Consider the following 20,046-nt stretch of genomic DNA (forward strand, 5'->3'; position numbering starts at 1 on the left):
AAGATTATGGTTTGCTCCTCGTACGTGAAATATGCTGCTCCGCTACCTGACTGATCCATGTTTGTGATTGGTCAAATGCTGCAAAAGCCGCCTCTTTTACGTGCACGCGCTCATAGCTGGAAAGGGAAACCCTGAGTTGACTTAACGAGTTGATAACCAGCTTCATGTGACCGCTTATCTCCCATTGCATTTGTTAGGGTTACTTAAGCTGCATGACTGAAAGATACCCTGGGTATGTTGAACTTGCTTTGTAGTATAGGCCCCAGATTTCTCCACAGTGTAAACAGGGATCTGGTCCATGTTAATGTTTTCAGTTACAGTCCTGTTTATTGTTCTTCTGATGACTTGGCAAATTATCGTTGCTGGTCAAATAGAGTTTGTAGAGCAGGGTACCACTGGTTCTGTCTAGTTGCTGATTGACTTTTCAGTTCAGACAAGTTATTGTGTTATCCTGTTAAATTAACACCTTGTCCGTCTTTACTGTTTATAATACGCAATAGCTGCTAGCTGCTAGTTTATTGATAACTTAACAGACTTAACTGTTTAATATGTCAATGTTGTTGTATGTAGAATTAAATTCATAACAAAAAAATGTTATCCATATAGAATGCAACTCAGAAGGACAGTTGCCATGGCAACAAAGAACAAAGCACACCGATGATGTCACTGCCTTTGATCAGAGGCACTGCCTTTGTAGCAAAATTCCGGAATTTAATAGTCTATAAATATAGGTGGCAGTAGAGGGTACTTTGAAGTCAGTCTCACTGAAACACATTGCCAATCATCTCTTCAACACAGACAATACAACTTGGTTCTGCATTTCTGTGAACGACAAAACAAAAAGCCTTTTAAATGGAAATGGAAAACCAGACCATGAATGAGTTGGATATCAGCCACACTACGAAGTACGATTTCATGAAGGAGGAACTAAAGAAAGTAAACGACATGCTAAAGTCCTTGTACAGCTACCTGTGCAAGGCCCAGAGAGAATTTAGGACATGGGGATGTTTGGATGAAAAATATTGCAGACTGATGGCAGATCAAAGAGAAACAAAGCTACAATGTGATGGCCACCGAAATGAAGTGCTCGCCCTCATTGACAAGGTCCAAAATTTCAGCTATGTTGATGCAATTCACCAGGAAATGAAAGCAGTAAACATGAAAGAGTTGGATGCATTGATGCAGCAGAAGAAAGCTCTGCAAGAGGAACACTCGCAGCTGAACAGGAGGCAGGAGCTAACCAATGCTGTGCTAGAATCCTTAAATGCTGAGAAACATCAGATGAGGCAGTGTAACGATGCTCTGCAGCAGGAAATTCACAAGTTGAACAAACAACTGGAAAAGGCCACACAGGTCAACTTCAATGAAATAAAAGCTTCAAAAGAAGCCATGAGATGTCAAAACGACGCCCTGACAAAACAACTCCTACAGCTAAACGAAAGGCAGCAGTGTGTCAACGATTTGAAGAAAGAGTTTCTGCAGAAAGTCAACCACAACTTGAAAAAGCGTACCCAGTTCATGAATGAGCATCTCTCAATCCTAAAAAATAACAAGGACAATCATGCTCAATTAGAAGCTGAAGTGAAAGTCTTGGTGGCACAAAACAGAGTCCTGAGAAAAGCCCACTCTGACGCCTTCCAGAAGGTTCTCGACCAGGAAAACCTGAAGAACAATTGCGCCCAGCTGAAAGAACAAATGGACGTCATGAAGCTGAAGAATGACGGAATCACCAAAGACATCCAGGAGTTGAGCAAAAATCTCGCTCCTTCCAACTTCAAGAAAAAATTTGAATTCATGAAGAAGGAGAGACAAGTTCACACAATGCGGAATAACACTCTGAAAAAACAGCTAGAGGAGCTGCAGAAAAAGCTCTCCAAGGAAAAGACTTTACTGGACAAAAGCAACGCCCTGAAGTCGGAGAACAAAGCCCTGAGCCTAGAAAACGAGACTCTTAAGCACCAGACTCTGGAGCTCCAAAACAAACTCCAGGGGGAAAGAGCTTTGACCGTCGTCTACAACCCCCTGAAAGCCAAGAACACCACCATGAAACAGGAGAACGAGAGGCTTTGTAAGGAACATCAGAAGCTCTCCAAAAAAGTAGAAAAAGAAGAAAAAGCTCTGGAGAGTAAGAGCACTGCAATAGGGGCAAAGAAAGATGCCAACTGCAGAGAGCAGGACGTCCGTCCATCCATCCTCTCCCGCTTATCCCGTATTCAGTCTCGCGGGCTAAGACGGGTTGCACCCTGGACTCAAGTCCATCGCAGGGCCGACATGTAGGGACAAGCAACCATTCACGCTATTATTTTGACAAGGTTTACTCTGGGTGCTCCGGTTTTTCCCTCCATCAAAAAACTTTATTAATTCGGCCATTCTCTCCTCAAAAGTGAATTGACTATTGTTTTGACGAGGTTTACTCCGGGTGGTCCGGTTTTTCCCTCCTTCAAAAAACTAAATTAATTTGGCCATTCTCACCTCAAAAGTGAATTGATTTTTATTTTGACAAGGTTTACTCCGAATAACTTTATTAATTCGGCCAGTATGTCCTAAAAAGTTAATTAACTAATATTTTGACAGGTTTTACTCCAGGTGCTATGATGTTTTATATGCGAGATACAGATTTTCATCGGTGGGAATGACTTATCTGTGTCAGCGTACAGCCTACTTACCACTTTGAATTATATTTTTAGTAAGTCCGTTTTACACATCGCCGACTTTCTGTAATCACTACAGACCTCCAAACTTCATGTGGCCTTCAGATTAGCTCAAGAACAGTGCGTAATACAAACTCCTCAAAAAAAAGTTTGGAAAGGTTATTTCAGTTGATTATTCCTCCCCATACCAATTGGTATTGTATGTTATATGGTTGGAAAGCCTGATTAGTCACCTTTACAACGAGGTTCAACTTGTAAGGATCATGCATTCATGGAATGAGCAACAGCTAAACGCCCAAAAAAATGTGCCAAAATCCCAATATTCTTCTGTTGGTATTCACTCTTATTTTGAGCTTCAAGTGCTGGCAGGTCTAATTGACAGCACTTGTGTGCATGGGTCCTGCAACTTTGTTGAGTTTGTGTGCTCCAAGCATAAACATGCCACGTTTGTCCCTTCAAGATAATGCCCGTGCAATAGGGCAAGTGGAAGCTGGTGTTCCGGTATGCAGAGTGGCAGCATAATTTGGTGACAGCCCTGGTACCATTTCCAAACTTAGGACCAAGGTCTTTGAGACTGGTGCTTACCTGTGGAGTCGGGGTGCAGAGGCTTTGCGGGGCAGTCCCTCTACAAGGCCTATACTGCATACGGCATCACAGGTGAGAGAAGGAGAAGGGCCATTTGCAACAGCACGAGGCTGCAGAGAAGGCATCGAGGTGGCTCTGGATCAAAAGAGCAGATCCGTGGACAAATGCTGCTAGAGCACAAGCTGAGCCCTGACGATGTGCCCTAGCTTAGCATCAGTAGATGTATCATCACAAACTGTCAGTCTGAAGAAATCAGTGACAACCAGGAACAGGCTGGTTGACAACCAGGAAGAGGCTGGTGACTTCTGGAGAGACAGATGGCAGCTCGGGAAGACGGCAACCGGGGTGGCATGGGCTAGCAACCCTAGCTGCAGCCTCTGTGAAGAGGAACTCAAAGCTAGCTATGGAACGATAAAATGAACAATACCCCCAGGGGAGCCCGAGAGGGGGGGGGAGGATGAGAACTGGAAAACCACTGAATAAGGTCTCTCACTGAAAATCCAGATCTGTAGTGCTGAAGAAGGGCAGGATGGTGGAGAAGTTTCGGTTCACCATCTCAGGAACTCAAATCCCAACCCTGTCTGAAAAACCAGTGAAAAGCCTGGGAAAGGTCTTTGACAGCAGTGTCAGAGATACAACTTCCATCAGAAACACCTGCGAGGAGTTGGAGAGATGGCTGAAGAAGACAGACAAAACTGGGCTCTCAAAGCATGGGTGTACCAACATGGGATACTACCAAGGTTCCTGTGGCCTCTGCTCCTGTACGAGTTTCCAATTTCCACCATATATATATACATATATACACACCCATGCATACATACACACATACACCCATGCATACATACATAGCCTATATATACACATACACATGCATATACATACATACACATAAATACATACATAAGCAAACATTTAGTGTAAATCCTATGCAGTGCCGTATAAGTGAGAGCCCTCGGCTGTGAACAGTGTCATACAAGACTATATGCATGTACAACTTCTCTCTTTCCTTCTTCACCCTTTCATATAAAGACAGCTCAATAACAACAAACAATCCCACCGGTCCGGACTCAATTAGCTACAGTTAAATAAATGGTGTGACTTTAATGCCCTGCCCATGAGCACCCATTTTCCGACCAAAAATAGATTGTGTGTGTGTGAAGGCGTGTGTGTATATAGACAGACCACTGATGCTGATTTGCCGTGAAGGTGGCTGCAGAAAGGGTCTTATCACCCATCTGGTCGCAGCACTGGACTTCTAATCCACTCTGACAATATTTATACACGCACACACACACACACACACACACACACACACACACACACACACACACACACACACACACACACACACACACACACACACACACACACACACACACACACACACACACACACACACACACACACACACACACACACACACACATATATGCTCTCCCTACAGGTATCCACACACACAAAACTGCACAAACTTAAATGTATTTTTTATACTTCAGTGCATAACAATGTGTGTAACGACGTATCTGGGAGTATTCAATCACACAGGAAGGTGACCAAACCAAACATCACTGAAGAGATTACCCAACCATGGAGAGAATCTACCAGACCACTCGAAGAGAACAATGTTCACACTCGTGCCAGAATGACGAAGAGGCAGAAGGAAGGAGAGAAGGAACGGAGGGCAAAAAAGAAAGGGAGAATGAAAGAAATACCAAGACGGAAAGAAAGAAATAGAAAGAAAGAATGAAGTAAGACAGCCAGAAAGAGGAATGAAAGAAAGAAAAAGCAAAAAGAAGGGAAAGGAAAATGAGTTGTTCATACCTGACTGCTTCTGTAATATAAAATCCAATTTGGAGAGGCATAGACGTGAGGAGGGAGAGGGGGGTTTGGAGGATGAGATAAGGTGGGGTCCTTTTTCCCTGCCGTACCCTTGTCCCATCTTACACATTGCATGCTTATGTAGACACAGACACGTGCACGCTCACACGCTAACACCCATACCAACACACGTAGTCCGTCATCAGCTCGGCAAACACTAAATAATGAACAATACGGAGGCTGTCCTAGCATGATAAGTGACTGGCCTATCCTTCCCATTAGTGCCACCCGCCAGAATTAATGATAATTATGTCACGTCCCTTTCCGTACTTTTATTGAATTCTTATCTATGAATAAACGAAGAAAGCTGGCGTCGGAGAGAGAGGGGAAGGGAACAGTTCAAAAAGAGATAGTGATAAAGTCAGGCCCAAATAAGAATATCTGAAAATTCTCATTTAATTGTTTCATGTCTGAAAGAAAAGTTGCGATACGCGACAGCAACATAGCGTGTTCAGAGCAATCACAGGTCTGACGTGAGAGAGTGGCCATCGCTGATAAGACTTGATGCTCTCTCTCTCCCCCCATTTAGGAGAGGTGCATAACTTACCAGAGGACCGAAATTTGTTTTCCCGAGTACTAAAACACAATAACTACAGAGGTGAATGAACGAGCTGTATAAACAGGTGACAAAAACATCTATGTGTTGAAACTGAATCCAGTGCTGCATAAAGCGTGTCACTAACAAATAGTAGAAAGTGGACTTTAAATATCTAAACACAGACGTCTCTCTGCAAGATAAACACAACAGCACTCTTGAAGAAAGAAAAAATCTTCAAGAGCATCATCATGTCTAGATTGACAATACACCACCCAACAAACGGTACAAATTCCGCTTGACAGCATTTTTAAATATATTAAATATTGGATTAGTTTCTTAGAATGACATAAACAACACATTACATAAACATTACGGGAAAAATCATGTCTGACATTTGTTCGTGGTGTAAGGGAAAGCTTTAAAACTGCATATTTAAACTCTTGTTTTGATGAGAAATAACAAAATAAAGAGTCTGCCAATAAAAGTTACAAAAACAGTCCACTACTACTGTTTGAGTCATTCATAGGAGTAATAAGTCCTTGACTGCTATCATATTATGCTGATGTGGACTTGATGGAGAATATTACAAGATGCTAGACGCTTCATCAAGAGATTAAACAGGTTCTTAAAGTGAGGAGGATAAAAACATTAGTTAACGATTAGTGATTAACAAGAGTGTGAACACACACACATGTCATACTATACGTAGGCAGATCATTGTGATCAGTGATTAATGATACAAAAGTGATGAGTGAGTAGGGACTCTATCTATGAGTCCTGATTACGGTAGAGCCACGATAATGAGTGTGTGTAAAGTGCACTTTGACAACTCCAGTAGAGAAGGTAATGAGTGTGTGATAATAACACACTCAAACAAGAACTTAATGAGGCACAGGTAAGAAGTGTTGCTAGGAAAGTACCGCAGCAAAGGATGAGGAAACTTCATATGTCCCCGACTGTGACAACCATCCAGACAATGTGTTTTATCTGCAGTGTATTCTGATCAATAACTGCTTAATGAACTGAGAGACTGCTAGCAATGTCGCCTGGGAAGAAAATGATGTAATATTGCTCAAGGCTGTAATATACCGGTCCGTGAAGGCTTCTTCCCAGGTGCTTCCGGGTTTTAAGCCTCACTAAACTATCATACTCCTGAATTCTGTTGGATGTGATGAGAAAACACTAACGTGTACACACTATTTTCCTGAATAGTAATATTTTTTGGCATATAGGAAACTGGGGAAAGAAAACGTCAGGAAGGATAATCTTATTTTTGGTGCAGCTCAACCATTCAACAAGAAGAATTCATGTGTCAAAGACAATAATTCCTTTTACAGCAACAGTTATCTGTGATGGCGTCAGTGTGACATATATATATATTTGCTTAATTTAATTTCATCAACAGAGTAACACCTGTAAAGATATCCACTTAAAGGAACAGGGATTTGGGTACGATGGGGAGAATCTAGTTATTGAGGTGATACATATCAGCATACAGTCTGTCAATCACTTCCTACATGCTATCTTGTGATGTCACGGTTTCTTGCCAACATGCATAGATATGCCACCTTAATTATGCATAGAAGTATGAGACCTCAAGTATGTCGGCTTTTGCCAAGAGAACGGGGAGAGAAGGAGTTGAGCGGATTCTAATTAAGCGTTTGCTACTACAGCACTGTGACATTTCCACTGCATGATACAGCTCGACTCAACTCTACTCAAATCACTGCTGGTACCGGGTACATTTCTAGATTTCATTTTCCACTGCAGGTTGTGCCCTGTCAGTGTCGGCAGGATTCTTAGCTGATCGTCATAGTGATGCAACGTAAAAGTGCCGTGACATGCCGTCGGCAGTCAAACATGTCTGCCCCTGATCAGCTGACCACAGCCACACCTGGTTTTGTGGGCTATATCAATCATAATGAGGAAAAGATGCAGTGGCATTCATTGGTCAACATGTATGAACTACTTCCATATCCTTTACTTACTGGAGGCATGAGGCAGGTTGGTGAAGAACGTCTTAAGGCGCCCGGCGAGCCACTCCATGCTCTCATGTAGGTTGGCCAAAGCCTTCAGGTCACTGACGTCCCGCAGGATCTCATTCTGGGGGATTAACTTGTCTCCGAGGTTCCCGGTAAGCACCTCGGACTCCTTGGCAAAAGCCGCCCTAAATGATAAGAGAGTGTGGAATGTTAGAGGATTCACACAAGATATTGTTTGCAAAGAAAAACATGATTTTACCATCGCAGCAAAAGCCCTTATAAAAAAGGACTGCTAATAAAAAAGGGTAGAACAAATTTATGTTTGAAGAATAAGAGGCATGACTATGAAAAACCCTATAATCACTCTACGGCATTAAGTTAAGTTTTCATAAAATTACCAGTTTGGTAATTCGGTTTGGCTCCGCAGAGGCAGTGAGCGGCTTACATAAACGCTATATTAGAAGCCAATTTTCAGAAAAATAAAACATAATGGGTCGTTGAATGGAATAGGTGTGCAAATGTATGTGTTCATCTATTTCTAAAGTGTGCTCATACTGTGGGTGTTTATATTACGAGGGTTAAAGTATGATAATAATCCCATGCTTTTATGTGCAATGACGTGGGGCTGAATAGGAGCCGTGTACTGGGCAGCGATGGACAGTTGTCCAAACTAGGTAAATAGAAACAAGACGGATAAAGAGAGAGATGTCTGGAAGATAGGGACACATGAATGTTGGACACGGTGTTCAGACAATCCTTTTGACAGAGTTACTTTAAACAGTCGGTGGGGGAGAAAAACAACAGGTGATGGAGAACATTTAGAAGTAGAAGACGAACAGACGGCAGAGATTTACAGGGTGGAGAAAAAAAAGATCAAAACCCCTCCTCTTCACTGTATGTACGAGCACTTGTGGTTTTGGATGGGCAGCGTTAGTGACTGGCATGAAAGATGGGAAGAGAGCGGGGAAGCTGGATAACTAAATATCAGCGCCGCGGTGCTGCAGACTCTTGGCCCGGGGACCGGCCTCCGGAGTCCCCAGGATGCCCACAAGATCAAGATCCTTTTGAACAACAACGGCAAACACATAATGTCTCACTCACACACACAGGCATGTGTAGTTTATTAATGAGGCTTTATTAACACCCTGGGTTGCCAGTCGTGTGGAAGCTAATCCCCCTTTCGCAGTGATACAAACATCTATGGCTCTCAAATCAAACAATGTTATTGTCTCCCCCTTGCTATCTCTGAGCTTTTACAGTGTGTGTGTGTGTGTGTGTGTGTGTGTGTGTGTGTGTGTGTGTGTGTGTGTGTGTGAGAAAAGGGGGTGAGAGGGAGGGAGGGAGCGTACACACAACAGATTGACTTTCTTAGGCCACATAACCAATTTATTTATTTACTTTACTATTCCGCTTCGATGAGCTCCAGTGTTCCCTGAAGAGTGCGCACTTTCAAAGGCAATTTCGATAAGACTGCCCCCCCCCCCTCCCAACCCCACCACACCACCCACCCCTGCCTCCGTCTGCTCTCCTTATATTTTCCTATTTTGTTCTTCCCTCGTTTCTTTACTTCCTTCTGAAAGTGGGTGTTTAGAAGAGCAATCATGATTTATTTTATGGGTGCTTCTCAGTCAACGACGGAGGATTCAATAATATGTGAATAAAGGAGCGAAGACGGGAGGGAGGGATTATCTACGTGATTGCTCAACTGTGGTGGTGTATGTCTCCTTCTCCGTGTGTGTGTGTGTGGGTACAGTTAGCTACCCTACTTGTTGGAGTGTAGGGTTTTTGTTTGTTTGTTTATGACACACGGCAGCTGCACATTTAGATGAACTGGTACATATGTTCTCTGTGTGTACCGAGTAAAGTCCTCCTCATCCTCTCTCTTCTGTCGCGTCTGCCTGGGCTGAGCCATGTTTGCCCAGTTGGGGAGCGACTGGAGCAGACGACTGATGTCCTCGTCTTTAGACCAGGAGGCACTGATGGTAAGCTTCTCCTCACACTGGACCACACCCCTGATAGCACAAAGACGTAAGACGACAGGCAAGTTAAAATACATAACACACGTTGTTGCTATCCTTGCTCGTAACAGAAGACAATAATGACATTAAGAAGAGAGATTCAGCTTTCCAAATCAATCAAAGACATGTTGTTTGTTTCAGAACACTCAGACAATCAATATTCAGGTGGTTGAGCATCTGTACTGACATGTAAAGTGGTATTATAGCAGCATGGGGAAGCCTGCCAACCTATATTTGCTTTGTGTGCATATATCCGGGTTGGAGAAACTGCTTGGTTATGCAATTAATATAATACTAACAAGTAGAGACACACAAGCACTCCAGGGTTTCACACACACATCACACACACACACACGCACACACACACACGTACACTTTGGCAGCCTCTGTTAGGCTCGTCTTTATCACTCCCGGTGAGACTGAGGCTGACCTGTGACAGAGTACAGACGGACTCCCAGCAGTCTTCCAGTCCTCTTCCTGCTTCTCCCGGCCCGTTTTTCCCTCCCTCTCTCACCCCTCCATATTCCCTAGCTCCCACCACCCTCTTTACCTGGCCAGGTGTTCCATAGTCCCCAGGGGAGCATGGATGTATGTTGGCACCAAAGTGTGTGCCATTGAGTGTGTGTAAAGCCCTTCATTAAATATCTACACTGATATTTCCCCATTATTTTTTAAATGTAATCAATAGAATGCTGTCCAAAATGTCTCCACTTCATCCCATTAACACACTTGTGTGAGAAGATTCTTGAGTTCTTGAGCCACAAATGTGTTTTGTGAGGTCACAGTGACCTTTGCCCACCAAAATCCAATCAGTGCGTCCTTGAGACAAAGTGGACATTGTGCCAATTTCTCTGGCCACGACATAAAAAGGATTCAGCTAGCCTCCTTCTTCTAGCTGTACTCTGTAGTTTGGCTTATTTGAAGCTAATGCACTTACATGATTCTTGCTGTTCTGGGTTTGTACCCCCCACGGTTGAATGCACTTATTGGAAGTCACTTTGGATAAAAGTGTCAGCTAAATGTAATGTAATACCTGTAGGCTGTGTTGCAGATTTCCTTGTACTCCTTGAGTTTGTCGCAGACCATCTCTAGGAACTGGTTGGAGTAGGCACTCAGGTCTTGCATCAGGCTCATTAGATCCTGGATGGACTTCTCCACTACCACTGTGCTCTGGGGGGGGGGGGGGGGGGGGGGCAGAAACAGGAGGAAAGCACTGAGTGCTTGCTTGGTTTCATTTAGACATGAAAGTGTAGAGTTTTGAACTTGAGGACGAGAAAAAGTAACCGACACGAAAATGAAGGAGGACTGTATGCAAGTGCTCAGTCAGATCCAGTCTGCCGCAGTGCCAATATAGCAGGATGACTCCGGCTCCGCTTGTCTATCTGTCACCTGCGGCTGGACTGATGACTGGTGCTGGAGAGCTTGTCAGGAGTTGTAACACTGTATTGCTGGAATGGATGATTCCTTGCGTGTAAGTGAATCAGTGTGAGTGCACATATTTTTTTTTTTTTGTGTGCGTTTTAAACTTTGTGTTATGTGTGTTCTCAGGTTGAAAGTGTGTATGTGTATGTGTGTGTGTGTGTGTGTGTGTGTGTGTGTGTGTGTGTGTGTGTGTGTGTGTGCATTTGTCACAGTGCACCCATCACCAGGAGCCACGGCAGGGGCTGTGACAGCAGCCATTACAGATTAGCCACTCCTGCGTGACTAATAGCTGGCCCGGGAACAGCAGAGCGGCTTCATATCCCCAGACGCACTCAAACATACACACGGAGAGCAAACTTTTTTTCCAGAAAACACACACCTTTGAGCAATTCAAGAGCTGTTAAATGAGATTACAACTCGGTAGGTTCCAGCTTGCCTGCTCCTAGCACTTACCTAATCTATCCTACATCTCCAATAACAGTGATAACTCGCTATTAGTCGGGTGATAGCCTTGCCGCGCTCACTCGGAAATTCGCCACGACTGCGGAAGCCGGTGCCGCCTGTGAAGCGGAGCAAAAAAAAAACCCACACAAAGATAAACAGAGAGGGGGGATCTTGAGTTAAACATGCAATTTCTATTCATCATTCATATTGTTAATATCCATCTCAATATTCTTCCTATGCAAAATTAATATTGGAGTTCCATTGTTTAGGTATGAAATGGGAATGTTAGCGGCTCGGTCAAAGATGAGTAAAAATGGAAATGACCTGCGGGCGGGCGCAAACAACTGCTGGAGCAGAAGCTTTTGGCAACTGGAAGGAAGTACTTGCTTTTTTAGCGCTCCATGCCAGAACCAAGCAGGAAAACTAGATAGTCTAGTCCAGAGTCAACATCTGGATTACTAAATCACATGATCTCAGTATGTTATCAATAATATGCCTGAATCTTTGAAAGGTAAAATGTACAAACCCCGGAGTCTGCATGATATAACAGTTATTGTTATCTCAGTTATTTTAGTGGGGGGGGTTTATCAACTTCAGTAATAGTCAAGGCCAGTAGCTAGTGGTTGAAAAGACTGTAGGGGGCAGTTGTGACTGTAATTGATCACCACAATATGGAAGGACCCCTGATGTGATAGAATGATATTAATATTAATAGCTCTTACTGTGTTTCAGTTTCCCCCTCGCTCATTCTGCCACGAGCAGACAAGCGTGCACACGCGCACACACAAACCACTCCACTGAGGGGAGTAATGATCCGTAGCGGTGCCCATGCCCATGGAGTGCTAACCAAGGCCTCGTCTCTGCCAAGGGAGCACCCTTTGCTGTCCATGCCTGACTCCCTGTCAGCCTGCCAGGGTAGGAAGAAATACATAGACCCTGCAGGAGGGCTCGCTGTTAGTGGAGCTCTGGCAGCAGACCCGCGGTACACCATTAACCAGCTATTCTATACTAGTGGGCGAGGGTAAGCATTACATTTGTTTTGGTCATTTCATCTGACGGCTGCATACATATTTACAGCCCAGTTTAGTTTACTCTTTTTTTAGTGAATTTGGGAAGGTGGTCCTTGAATTTGTCCTAACAATCAGACGTCGAGCCTCTAGTGCTGTAAACCACTTAAATGACACCGTAAAGGGTAAAACATTACCAATGCCTGTTACTGTGACATAATGCAGAGATAATAATCGGCTACTTTTCTGATCGCTGGAGGCTTTTTTTGTGTTTTTTTTTTACTCGTCTACTCCCAGGAGGTCAGATTAAAGGGTCAGCACCGCCGAGGCTGAAAGGATTCAGTGGGTGGCTCAGGGAGAATTCAGCATGACACATTTATTCAGTCAGTAGAAGTGGAGCCCATTATAGTGCTGCAGTTTTTATGAACCAATTGACTTTGCAAGAATTAGATTATTTAGATAAATCAAACTGGAATTGTTTAGTATATACAGTAAAGTTATTAGGACACATTAAGGGAAACCATCAAGTACTGACTTTACAAAGTAAATGGCATATTTAAGCGTAAGGCAAATGGGGTGTATACCAACAGCTCATCATTTAAATTATGTTATATCAGATAATACAATTATATATTATAAAGTCCAAGCCAGGGTGTGCCTATTATTAAAGCCTTAATCAGGCTGTCACAGCTGGATTTTACACATTAGATTATATAATGTTAATTATAAAACATGTGGGGAAAATAGGAGAAATTCAAAATGATAGTATAACGAATGCTATTGTCAAAAACGTTATCCCAATTATAACAGTGGCCCTCCACTCGTTGCCGTCTCGACTTTGAAGACCTCGAACTCGATAGCAGGCCGAGCCGCAGAATGGAGAAGAGTAAACAATGGACGCCCGATCCATTACTCCTACTCTAACAAATGCTCTTGTGCCCGGCTCCCTTGTCTAATTCTGCTCATTTAACACAGCCATTTGTCTTAGGCAGCAGAAATCATTAAAAAGTAATCAAGGGACAGATTGAGAAAGGGAGGGCCGAGCCAGAGAGTGAGTGAGAGTGGTAGGGTAGCGTCTCCTGCTACGACTCCTCTATCTTACTTGACCGTTACAGAGGAGGCGACAGCCACTGTGGAGGCTTCTCAGTCTATGTCTATCTTACTCTCTCCCGCGTGTTTCAAGCTCAAAGGTCAACGTTCTGTCATCGTGTGAAAAACACCCATATTTCTCTTGCGATTCCACCTCACAGTATTGCATTACCCCCCGACGCTGAGCTTGTTTGCACTTTGCCTCCACTCTTTTTACATCATTACTACGTTAAAGCGTGCTCATCAAGGAAAATTAGACTCGCGTCTCGCAAATGGATGCGAACATTCGCTGGGGTAAAAGCTGCCGAGTGAAACGAAGGCCATGGCGGCAGTGGTTTAATGACGGCAACAAGACGGGCCTTGCACTCAGAGTGGCGCCTCGGCGGGAAAAAAAGCTGTTAATGCACGGCCATCACTCCAGAAACCACACTGAGCCAGTTCCTAAAGTAGTTATGTCCTGTGAGGGAGTGAGTGAAAAGCAAAATGTGGGGAATTACATTAATAAAGTTGGAGTGTAGGGATGTCATTGCCAAACTCTTTACTGTTGCCCTACAAGCTAAGTGTCATCCTGAGGTATACAGGAAAGTAGGAAGAGGAAATGCATTTTATTTACTCATATATTAGGTTTTTATTTATTTTTATAAGGTTTCTGTGATTTTTTTGTCGTGGAGCGGGGGACCTAAGGGCCTCAGGTTTCAATCAGAAACGGTTCATGGATTTTCCCCATTAAAATAGTGGGGCGCCCCTCAAGGTTGTGCCGGGTTCAAAGTGTTTAACCCCGTGCTCTTTGCCGTTTCGCTCCCACCCTGACCCCGAACCACTGACTCGTGTAACGCCGAGCCCACGCCAGTCACGTGTTTGACCGAGGGGTTGCCAAAATTACACATACTCAGCAGTGCGTGCACACACAACTGCGCTCGCCCACACAAACAAGAACACATGCAATGATAACCTCTGTCTCCCCTTTTCTCCCAGGGAGGCCGGTCCCCCTCCTGGGTAAAAGGGGAAGCTGGGCATGAGTGGGACGTCGTCTTGACAGATCATTCATCAACGTCACAGACGGGGAAACACTCCCGAGGACTCCCCCGACGCACGCCGGATGGCCCTCACGCTTGTGCCCGCTCAACCACGACACATGCTTCTTTGTATGTGTGTGCAGGGGCGTGGGCTCCTATTCAAGTTTGTTTAAACTCTGACAACTAGGCATTGTGCTTTTTTCCTACTGGAGTGTGTATAATGTGACAAAAAAGACAAAACATGACACTGGACCCTCGTGGGATTTCCCTTAGGACTGTTATCTACAACCTAAATTAATCTGCAAAACTCTGCTTTCTCATTTGTCTTTTAAATTTACCGATTACAGATTTCAAGATTTGGACTGCGACCCTTCAGAAATTTAAATGGATGCTTGTTTGACTTCAACACACACACACAAACACACACACGCCTCAGTAATTCCCACAGTATACAACCTGGTATACGACCCTCAGTTTTGGGGAACATTATAGGTTTTAAAAGGGAATCCATGATGTTATTTTGGCTGGCTATTAAATGAACCACTTGCGACAATAATGATGTTCAACTTGATTTAACGGCGATGTTTCCACTATGGCCTTAAAACACATTACGGTGGAGTAAAGAGACATTCTGGGTGGACATTCAATTCCGCCACGATGGCTTCTAATGCAAAGCGGGACGCAGTGTTTTTAAGTGTTCTAATTGAGAGATGAGGAGCAATATCACACTTGGCTGATTACAGATGGGCTTCTATATTACACTCACCCTATTCAAGCCCACACAAAAAAACAAAAAAACAATGGTAATTCTGCACATGCTCATCTTAGGAATCACCCAACAATTCAGATATGATGCCAAATAGTAACCAAAGGCTGTTGTTATTAGTCACTGATCCTTTTGGTGTTTTCATAACAAGTATTGTAATTATCATTTCAATCAAGTGGGTGTCAGAGATGTCTTTGCCATTTTATATATTTATTTATTTGCTCCAAACATACATTATCTTATTATAATTAATTATTCATATTAATTATGAATCAGAAGAACTGAGTTGGGCCGTCACCGGCATGTGTGAGTGAAGAAAAATGTATATAAGAAAGTGAAATATACATTATAAAACAGTTTAATGTGTTCTGTGAGGGGGTATGTTCCTCTCTGTGCCTCATTAGGCCCATATGGAGCCGTTGTATTGGTTCACATGCACACACATGGACTCATGTGCACAGACACACACACACACAACAATGTGTGTGCTCACAGCAACACAAAGATTGTTATTCGCAAATTCAGAACTTTAACTTGCTTCTGAAAATTCAAGCTGTAACTTTTATCAGACGCCCGCAGCCAAAACCTTCTTTCAAACCAAAGGGCATGTTTGTGGTAGAGCTGACATTTTCAACTCTCTCTCTCTCTCTCCCTCTCTGTCTCTCTCTGTCTCTCTGTCTAACTCACTCACTCCAAAGGCAAAGATTATGTCTTGTTACACACAGAGAATCTGTCAGTGGTAGGACTGCATGGGGCGAACCTGTACTACCTAAGGCTGCTGTTTGTGAGGCTGTTTTCTTCACTTGTTTAAATGCCTTCACTACACACAAACACACACACATACATAAACATATATAATATACATCTAGCATGCTGACATAAATATATAAAGAGCCCGAACAAAGCACAGCAGTGTCACATTTGTAAGAGAGGAACATTTCCATGGGGGAGGCAGGTTGGAGGCCTAGGGCAGCCGGATGCAAGCCTCGAGTGTATGTGTTTGGTGTGAGATAACCAGGCAAAGGTGGGTGGTGGGGACTGTTACACCTTGAGCGGTGAGAAAGGAGGCAGAAGAGAAAAAAGGCTTTGAGGAGAGTTAGGCTAAAGAAGAAGAAGAAGAAAAAAAAACAGTCTCTGAATTTATCAGACTTTCAGTCCATTCAGTTGAATAAAAAGTGACTTCTTCTATAACATAGTGCCAGAGAAAATACTTTACATACTGTAGTGTGTGACATTCAGTGTAGTAGTCTCGGAAACCTTATACAGATGTCAATATAAATCTGTATATTTAAAAATATTTGAAACTGGACATGAATACTAAGATAATAATGCTAATTAAGAGTTAATATTAATCGTACAGAAGCCAATTTTAAGAATTTCAGTACCTTTAATAATAAAAACTGAATAAAATGAAAAGTAACCCATGTGCAAAAGGTTAAACTTCAAAGATGTATAGATTAAACTCATAACAATAACAACAATCAATCAATTAATCATTAAAAGACATATCTAGAGAGCTGTAGGACTTGGGGCTGTGTATTTGAGAGAAGTGTTTTGAGGACAGAAGAGCAAAAGAGCAAGCAATGAAATGTGAAGAAATCCTTTCATCCTACAACCTCTCTCTGACCTTTTAAGAACATGAGAGTGGATCGGACCAGTTTGAGATACTGCACATCACGGCAGTTCAAGAAAGGCCAAGATGTGAACACAGGATCAGAATTTCTCCGGGAACCACCACATTGCCTTAGTGATTACAACTTTGTCACTCCTCGGCAGGAAAAAAGAGATTGGAGGGGCTCATTTCAAGTGGAGCAGAAATTGCTGCAAGTAAGAGTGGTATTTTTTTTTTTTTTACTGAGGTGCCCCATTCCTTGATAATTCTTAACAGCCATACAATTGTCAGCTCGATGCTTAGGCACCTTCCATTTCATGGCAGATAATATCGTAGGGGGCTCCGGAACACATTTGGATTAAATGAGAATGCATTGAGATTACTTATTTTATGGTGAACGGGCCTCTTTTAGCAGAATTAAAATGGGTGTATTGCAGTTTCGCTGAGATTCTCTGTCTACTCATAAACATGGGGGATGGCTTTTGGTTGTGTTTCTGGTAATGGCATGTGGGTGTGCACGTGTATACAAATCCCCGTAATACCCTCTTTTCCTCCTTCTTCTTCTTCCTCCTACTTGTGTCCCAATCAGGGCAAGGCTGAGGCAGCTAACAGGTGTATTGTGCTGTGATTGCCATGTCTGTTGATGGGAGCTGGGTGCCGAGTGTCCTCAATAAAGAGAAACCTCCCCCCCATCAATGCTCCAATCTGCACTGTGTATGTGTGATGGTGGGGTGTTAGTGGGGGGGGTAGGGGGGGGGGCAGCAGGGAGCCAATCAACAGGAAGCGATCAGCCCCCTGCAAATAAACATTGCCTACAAACATCATCACAAATAAAAAGGTCAGTGTCATTACAGTTTCTGGTGGTGGTGGTGATGGTGTGTGTGTGTGTGTGTGTGTGTGTGTGTGTGTGTGTGTGTGTGTGTGTGTGTGTGTGTGTGTGTGTGTGTGTGTGTGTGTGTGTGTGTGAGTGTGAGTGTGTGTGTGCAGTAACACATGTATATGTGAGTATGCGTGTTTCAACCCTCCTGCCTCACAAAGCTAATATGAAATTGCAAAAAGGTCAACATCATTAGCAGGCTATTGGCAGCAGAAACGCATCTGCAATGCAGTGAGCGGCAGCTGACAGAGAGTCAGTCCTTATATGGCTCCAGCACAAGTTTCCTGTGCATACAAACACCCCGGAGCAGGCAAATACATGCATGTACATGTACGAGTCCTAAATGCACTTGCTGTGCACACGCGTGCACACAAAAGGACTAGTTAGCGCTTATTGTTTGGAAAACACTGGGGACGAAGCTGAATGATACTTAGCTGGAAAGAGAGGACCAATGTGCAATGCAATTACGCCGCTGGCCCGGGTCTCTGCTGATGAAGTGAACAAGCAGAACACAAACAATTAATCCGCACTCATGCGCTCCCTCACAAACACGAGCGGGCCGTACGAGTGTGCACGCAGGTGGCTCCACACCACTGTCACTTGGACAAAGAAAGGAGGCCGTTTTCGTTGGGCTGGGTCTCATTGCGCTTGTGTGAAGCTGCATGTGCACATATGCTTGTATGTTAGTGTGTCACAAAGTGAGCGTGTAAAGGGGACACGGGGGTGGGGGGTGGGGGGGGGGTTCTACCAAGATTAATGGAGCCAATCTCCAGAGCTATCCAGCAGAGTGACCATACCCTCCATATCCTGCTTTCTTCCTTCATTCTATTCCCCATCCCTCTCTCTCCCCCTCTTCTGTTTTCCCTCGATCTAACTCTAATTAAATGAATCAATCAGTGGCAACGCCAAACCTGGACGGATAGCATCGCGCGGCTAGGGCTACCAGCGTATTCATTACTATACCGTTGGGAGTCCAGCCCATGAGCAAAAGGGAAAGGAAAACAAGTACAATGGGAATATCTATGGTCACAAGAGATGACAGCAACGAAGACATCGAGCAACCGAGAGAGAAAGCCAGATATCATATAAGCATAAAAAAAACAGAAAGAGAGATAAAGCCGACTTTGATTCGTGGCTTTGGTTGCCTCTCTGCTTTCTTTAACGCGGCTGCTCCTCGAGCGACTTATCAGCCCAAGCTATGCTATCACACAGACAGACACATGAATGGACGTTAACCTTTACCACTGAACTATATACTGTCCCGGTCCAGGCTCTTATCTCATGCTCCAAGTGGATAATATATATAGCCGGTGTCAGGCTCATCATCATATGATTATGATGTAAAATATGTACATGATACATAAATGCAGTATTTGACGCCGCTGGTGCCGAGTGATAGGCAAATCATTGCCCATATCGATATTATTTATTAACCTATGCCCCCCGACTGCATGTGTATTGCTTATTATGGGCTGTTTAAGCAAACCTAAGGCGTGATATTCACCTTGACTCCTGTGCAGTGTTTCCACAAAGTCACTTTGTCCATTCCTGCTGGTAAGCTATCACTGACAAAAGGTCAGAGAATTCACATGACATAAATGTATTTAATAATATGGGTCGACGCTAAAAGTCAATGCTATGGAAATGCATGTATAAATATTCCTGTCGTGCTGCTGGGGATAGCAAAAAACAGAGCAGAGGTAAACCCCGCAGAGGGTCAGAAAATAATCGAAATTCCATGCAGATGCGATACATGTGAAAGCAGTGATAGAGTGATGTGACTGCGTATCCATTTGTGTAAAAAAAAAAAAACCCCATCTATGTGCACTGGCATGTGAGCCATTACATTTCTGTTTGGCTCTAAACTCCTCAGCTCTATTCCAGAACATAAAAAATATCACACATGCTTAACGCTAATGTCTTCCTCCAACTCAAACTACTGCACACATCATCAACGTGTGCTTCGCTGCTCGCAGGGAGCAGATGCGTCTCGGAAAATGTGGCCCCCTGTGGTTTTCCGCATGCGGCTCCAGCCAAGGTGTACGAGAGACTGTGTTTAATGTGGTGTAGCAATATTGAGCTCTCTCTCTCTCTCCCTCTCGCCAACCACGCCGGCTCTGATGCCAGACAAGTGTGTCTCCCTCTGATAACACCTGGCACA

The 20,046-nt window shown here is 43.7% G+C and overlaps 1 protein-coding gene across 1 annotated transcript in view; it reads right to left on the minus strand.

Moving 5' to 3' along the window:
• exoc4 (exocyst complex component 4) overlaps window positions 1-20,046 on the minus strand; it is a 106,600-nt gene that overhangs the window by 21,598 nt on the left and 64,956 nt on the right. Inside the window, exons 14-16 of the mRNA XM_084039292.1 lie at window positions 10,686-10,822; window positions 9,491-9,646; window positions 7,641-7,819 (exon numbers count right to left, since the gene is read on the minus strand). Coding sequence (XP_083895418.1) covers window positions 7,641-7,819; window positions 9,491-9,646; window positions 10,686-10,822 — 472 coding nt within the window. The remainder of the gene's footprint in view (window positions 1-7,640; window positions 7,820-9,490; window positions 9,647-10,685; window positions 10,823-20,046) is intronic.

This window comes from Eutrigla gurnardus (assembly GCF_963514095.1).
Source record: "Eutrigla gurnardus genome assembly, chromosome: 21".
Taxonomy (NCBI): Eukaryota; Metazoa; Chordata; class Actinopteri; order Perciformes; family Triglidae; genus Eutrigla; species Eutrigla gurnardus.